The sequence below is a fragment of the Gavialis gangeticus genome, unplaced genomic scaffold (assembly GCF_001723915.1).
Source record: "Gavialis gangeticus isolate Ggan-Ray unplaced genomic scaffold, GavGan_comp1, whole genome shotgun sequence".
NCBI lineage: Eukaryota > Metazoa > Chordata > Crocodylia > Gavialidae > Gavialis > Gavialis gangeticus.
Window position 1 is genome coordinate 43,523,760 of NW_017728998.1, and position 6,010 is coordinate 43,529,769.

General features: G+C 52.0%; 1 protein-coding gene across 2 annotated transcripts in view; it reads left to right on the forward strand.

Annotated features, from left to right (window-relative positions):
* BCAR1 (BCAR1, Cas family scaffolding protein) overlaps window positions 1-5,029 on the forward strand; it is a 14,786-nt gene extending 9,757 nt beyond the window's left edge. Inside the window, exons 4-6 of one of the 2 annotated variants that reach the window (XM_019505797.1) lie at window positions 85-392; window positions 2,078-2,167; window positions 3,429-5,029. In XM_019505797.1, the coding sequence (XP_019361342.1) occupies window positions 85-392; window positions 2,078-2,167; window positions 3,429-3,944 (914 nt within the window). In that variant the 3' untranslated portion in view covers window positions 3,945-5,029. Of the gene's footprint in view, window positions 1-11; window positions 393-2,077; window positions 2,168-3,428 lie in introns of both variants that reach the window. The other variant, XM_019505796.1, reaches the window with a different exon arrangement.
* The last annotated feature ends 981 nt before the right edge of the window (window positions 5,030-6,010 follow it).

Genomic DNA, 6,010 nt, shown 5'->3' on the forward strand with positions numbered 1-6,010 from the left:
ATGTCAACCAGGCACTAGTGCGGCACAGCCAGGCACTGGACAGTTGTGGCTGGGCCCTGAGCACCCTAGTGGCCAGCAAGCCAGGTTGCACTGATGACCTGGACCGCTTTATCATGTACTCACGTGGCATCCCTGATGACACCAAGCAGCTGGCCTCCTTCCTGCATGGCAATGCCTCCCTGCTCTTCAAACGGACAAAACAGCCAGCCACACTGGTGGATGGCAACAGCCACCTGCCCACTTACCAGACAGGGCCCTCTGACAAGGCTAGCAGCATCCAGTCACGGCCCCTGCCCTCCCCACCCAAATTCCTAGCACAGGAGTCACCAGACGGACCATATGAGAACAGCGAGAGTGGCTGGATGGAGGATTATGACTATGTCCATCTACAGGTGGGTGTGGGCAGCAGTGAGGGACTTCCTTACTCCAGGGAGTGGGGCCACATCAGAGCAAGATGGGGACCTGACTCTGGGAGCTTCCAGCAGAGGTTTCCAGGGGAGCAGGGATTCCAGATAGACCAGGTCCCACCTCTGAGCCCCCAGCAAAATGCAGGCCCCCAGCAGCCCCAAAAGTGGAACTGGAGAGTTATGTCCCTCCCCGTTCTGCTCCTGCCGAGTGCTCCACGAAGTGGGGACACAGCTTGTGGGAACTTCATAGTGCCCTGTGTAGAATCCCTGCTGGAGCCAGGCTGGGGGCTTAGGTCAGCTCCAGGGCATGTGAGTAGGACCGCACATGAGAAGCACCTGCTTAGTATTCATCCTGAGGGGAAATCCCACCTCTGTGACTTCCCATGTCCCAGGTACTGGGTGCCTGGATGAATTCCCAGCACCTTCTACATCTCTCATCTGATCTTCTGTTCTGCTGACCTCTGAAGCTGCCTCCACCATGCCAATCTCCACAATACAGAGCCTGCACACTTGGCTTTGCATCCTGCTTCCTAGTTACTGGGGTGGGATCCTTCTCCTCACTCCCAGCCACATGCCCCATGCTGCTCACACCCTTTTCCTCCCCAGGCATTGCAGGGCGCTGCTGGGTGCACAGAAGCAGCAGGCCTAGTATGTGCTGACTGGGAGTGTTACTGATCCCCTTAGACCGCCTTGCTTCAGCACAGACTGGCAAGGGGCCTCCTGGCTGGGCCTGCCCACCCAATTCCATCTTCTCATGGTATCCATGGAGACCACATGGAGCCCTGTGCCCTGGACCAGGCCGGGCCCTGATACATGCTTCCCATATGCTCAGCCAGACCCTGCTACTGCTGCCCATGCTTCACTGAGCATCCCCACTCCCAATCCTCTGTGTCTTCTCCCCTCTCTAGCACCAACTATGGTTCTTCCCCAAGCAGCTCACTCCACAAGTGGAGGACCAGCTTTCTGTGACAAGCCTGGAGCTTCTGCCCGAAAGCCTGGAGCCAGGGAGGTTCCAACAGGCCAGGGGTGTTCTGCTCTGTGACCTCAGTTTCTGATGAAGACGCCCCCATTTCACTGCACCTCAGCCCCAGCTTCAGTGCCTGCCAGGTCTAACTGGAACAGCAGCAGGAAGGGGCCCTCTGGGCTCTGAGCATTTCCCCAGTCTCACAGGACAACTGATGACCAGGCCAGCAGGGGCAGAAGTCATCTGCCACCCGCTAGCATGGCTGCCTCTCTGGTTTAGAGGTGGAGGGTGGTCACTTAGCTCTGTTGGTTTGAGGTGAATACAGCCCTTGGGGCTCACAGGAGCAGCCCTATCATAGGACAATATTATGGACACTATAAATCAGATTCAGAGCCAGAGAGCCTCAGGGAACTCTTTCAGAGACCTATGCTTGCTCTATAGCCAGGACTCATGCTGGGGGCTTCTGATAGAGGAGACCCTCAGTGTGATGGGTCTGGATACAGCTGAGAGCTGTGGACCAGGCACTTTCTCAAAGGGCAAGGCCGTCCCTCTGCTATGCAGGGAAAGACAATGATGCTGACCCTCCAGAGCTATATTCCCCCTGTGCCCACACACAGCCTTCCCCTGCTGCAGGCCTGTTTTGTGACAGGGTCCCCAGGGGTGTCCTCACTAACCTTCTAACTTTCTTTGTGTGCCTTCCTTCCAGGGCAAGGAGGAGTTTGAGAAAACCCAGAAGGAACTGCTAGAAAAGGGCAACATCATGTGGCAGGGCAAGGGGCAGCTGGAGCAGCAGCAGGTAAGGGAGGGAACCTGTGGACAAGGGCAGGGGGTTCTACCTGGCAGCAGGATCCTACGGGGAATTCCCTTGCTTTCCTTGGTGCGGTGGTCTGCAGTGACCTGCTCTGCAGCATACCAAGATGAATTCCAGAAGCAAGGGAAAGGCTTTAAGCCCATGGCATAAACAGACTCTTGGTTTTGGGTGAGAAGCTCCAGTGGTACAATTCACTGCTGCACATAAGAATTGGCCTGTGTGTGTTTCTGCTCTGCCAAGTAATTGTAAAGGTGCTCCCTGTTGACTGCCAGAGATGAGCAGAAGGCCTGATTCACCAGGAAACTGCCTTTCCTAGTTGCTAGCCTAGTCTACTCAGTGAAGGAGTAGACATTCACGCTGGCCTTTTTCTGTCTTGGTCACAATCACCAGGAACACAGGTTAGCCTGGCTGGGTTCTAGCTTCAGGGACACTCTCAGGGCCTTGGTGCAGGGGCTGAGGGCAGCACTGGTACACAAGATAGTCCAGTTTAGCAGGTAGAACAGCAATCCTGTTGCTGGAGCATGAGCAACTGTGGCTGACTTGGCAGGGCCCATGTTAAAGTCTGGCAGCAAACACTTGCTGCTTTTAGGCTGCAGCTGTACCTCCAGTCTGCACAGGAACGGCTCTGAGCAAGGAGGAGCCATCTCTGTCAGTAGCTTTGCAAAGCGGAACATCACTTTTATCCATATTTTGCCATTCCCCTGTCCTTGTGCTTGGGTCTAGGCCCCTGCTCTTTACATGCTTCATTACTGTGAGATGGCTGCTGCTGACGGTTGGTCCACAGGGAATGGTAATTTTGACATGGCTCTGTTCAGTGCCCAGTCACACCGCAATCCATCTGGGAGTTGGCATTGCCTTGCTTCATGGGTGTTATTAGATGCTTCACTACTGCCTCACTGTGGAGTCCCCTGCTATTAGGAAAGTAATGCAAGCTGACCAGTTCCTTGAGACGTGCAGGTAAGCTGTACAGCAATGAGCCAAGGGCTTTGGCAGCATGGCTGAATCTTTCATAGACTAAGGGTGCTTGTCTAGGGAAATCTAGGGAAATAAGGCACCCAATTTCCCTAGATTGCTTTGAAAATTCTAGCCCAAAGGCCAGGAGTGATTTGTGCCTCTGGCTCAGACAGAGACAGGCTGTTGTAGTTTCTGGAGACAACCTCGAGGGGAGACATTGTCTCACACATTAAGTCAGTGCATTGGCCCCCATATTTACCTAACTTCACTGTTTTCTCCTGCCTCCCTGTAGCTGAAGCAGTTTGAGCGACTGGAGCAGGAAGTCACGCGCCCCATTGACAATGACCTCTCCAACTGGACCCCACCACAGCATTATGCCCAGGTGCGGGGTGGCAGTGCCCTCTGCCCCTCTGACCAGCAGCTGGTTCTCTTCTACTTGGAGCAATGTGAGGTCAGCATTACCACTCTGACCAATGCTGTTGACGCTTTCTTCACTGCTGTCAGCACCAATCAACCACCTAAGATCTTTGTGGCCCACAGCAAATTTGTCATTCTCAGTGCCCACAAGCTAGTGTTCATTGGAGACACCTTGTCACGTCAGGCCAAAGCCCAGGACATCCGCCAAAAGATCACTCATTATAGCAACCTGCTATGTGACATGCTCAAGGAGATTGTGGTGACTACCAAGACTGCAGCACTCCAGTACCCATCTCCATCTGCAGCCAAGGACATGGTGGACCGGGTCAAAGACCTAGCCAATAGCACGCAGCAATTCAGGATGGTGTTGGGGCAGCTTGCAGCTATGTGACATCCTTAAAGTTACACATGCTTATTAAGAACTAGGGTGAGTGTCTGCTAAAGACTCCCTCCACGGAGGCAGCAGTGGTCAGCCACAGATGCATGTAAATGGACTTGTAAATATTTAAAAAGGCTCCAAGAAGAGGAGCACCGGGAAGGGCAGAAACACCATACAGGAGTGCTAGGCTGGATTTTGTTTTCCTTCTTCCCAATTTCTTGACAAAAAACAGATCATTTCTAGACTGTGCCAGCAATTAAATGAGGATGTTTTACTGTCAAACACTACAGCCAGGATGAAACCAGGGCCTCAGGAAGGGGAGGGGCCATCCTGCAATGAAGAGAAAGAAGCAAATCATTATTTTTCGTAATTGATTCTGACATTCAGCTGATGGGCTATATTAAAAAAAATAAATAGAAATTGAATCAGAGCAAAGCAATTAAGGTGAACTACAGAGTGATTGAAAGGAAGTCTGTTAGTGTCGCCTCACAATTAGAGGCTATTCTGTGATTTCCCTTGACTTTGGAGCCTGATCTAATTAATGAGTTCTTGCTCTCTCTGCTAATTGAACACATTTTAATTGTGCAGGATGAATCAATTCAACAGTATCTCGGTGGAGATGAAAAGGAAACTGAAAACTCCAATGGGGGAAAGGTATACACATACACATGCACACACATACCTATATATGTATGCATGTATGTATGTGTGTGTCTGTGCATGTGTATGCATGTGTGTGTGTGCACGCATCCACGCGTGTGTGTGTGTGTGTGTGTATGTATGTATTAGAAAAGTACGGTTAAACTGTCAGAAGGGGTGTCCATACTCATCCATTGCCTCATCCAGTGCCACTATCTGTCAGACTGGCAGCATTGGGGTAACAGTGGGCCAGGTGCAGAGGTTTGCCTACCCATTGCATTTCACATTTTGGTTTTGCTAATAATACCAGCTGTAGCAGAAATGCAAATTGAAATTGGTGCCTTGAAAAATTGTGGAGCTTCTGCTGGTTCCCAGAGCTACAGAGTCACAGTCTGTATTTATATTCATTTCCATGTACTGTGCTGACGTAAGAGCATAAAAATTTGCCTAGAACTCTTCCGCCTTGTGATTGCTTTCATGCTGTGGTGTGCAGGAAGGCCTTTCTCCTGCGAGGAGACTTACTGGCCTCCAAGCATACCAAAATCCAGAGGAAATGGGATTCTGCATTCCCTCCACAAGTGGAGAAAAGCGCATTCCTCGTCCAACCAGAGCTCCTCAAGGATGGCTTGGGATAGCAGGGACCTCCATGCATCTTAGTGGACATAGTCTCTGTATCTGTAGTATTTTAGTGCTCCATATAATGCCCCTTCCACTGTGATTTCTTGTCACTCACTGCCTAGGCAGGATAGAGAGGGAGACATGAGCAGTGTTGGTTTCCTAGGGGCTGCTCACTACATGGAGTCAGTACCTGCTGAGCCCCTTTCTCACAAGATGCCAAAGGGTTTGTGAGGGGGCATTAGCTAGCCAATAGAGTAAGAGCAGCATGGCAGGCTGCGTACCTAACCATATTTCCACATAAGGAACTACATTCCTTTAGCACTGTGGTGCTTAACCTGTTGGCCCCATGGGCCAAATGAGTGGTTCAGGGCCGGTCCCTAGGCCAGACTGGGCCCCAAGATTAGGCCCATATGCCCAGACCCAGCCCATACAGCCTTGATTGGTCCCACATGCCAGGATTGGGGTCCTGGGATCCTGCACAGCTCCCACCTGGCTTGTGTGCTGGGATCAGGGTCCTGGCACTATGTGCCACCCCTGCCTCGTCCTGCATGATAGGATTGGGACCCCTGCATTGCTTCTGCTGAACCCTGCATGTCAGGTTTGGGATTTTTGTGCTGCCTCTGCTTATCCCTGCGTGCCAGGATCAGGACCTCAGGGCTCTGTGCCGCTTCTGTCCAGCCACATGTGCTGGGATTGGGTCCCATGCTGTTGTGCTTGCTGGATCTAGCATGTAGGGCCATGGTCAACGGGGCTTCCCATAAACTTGTGGGGAGCACTGCAGGCTGATGACAAAGTGTTGGGGGCTGGATCTGGAGCATGGG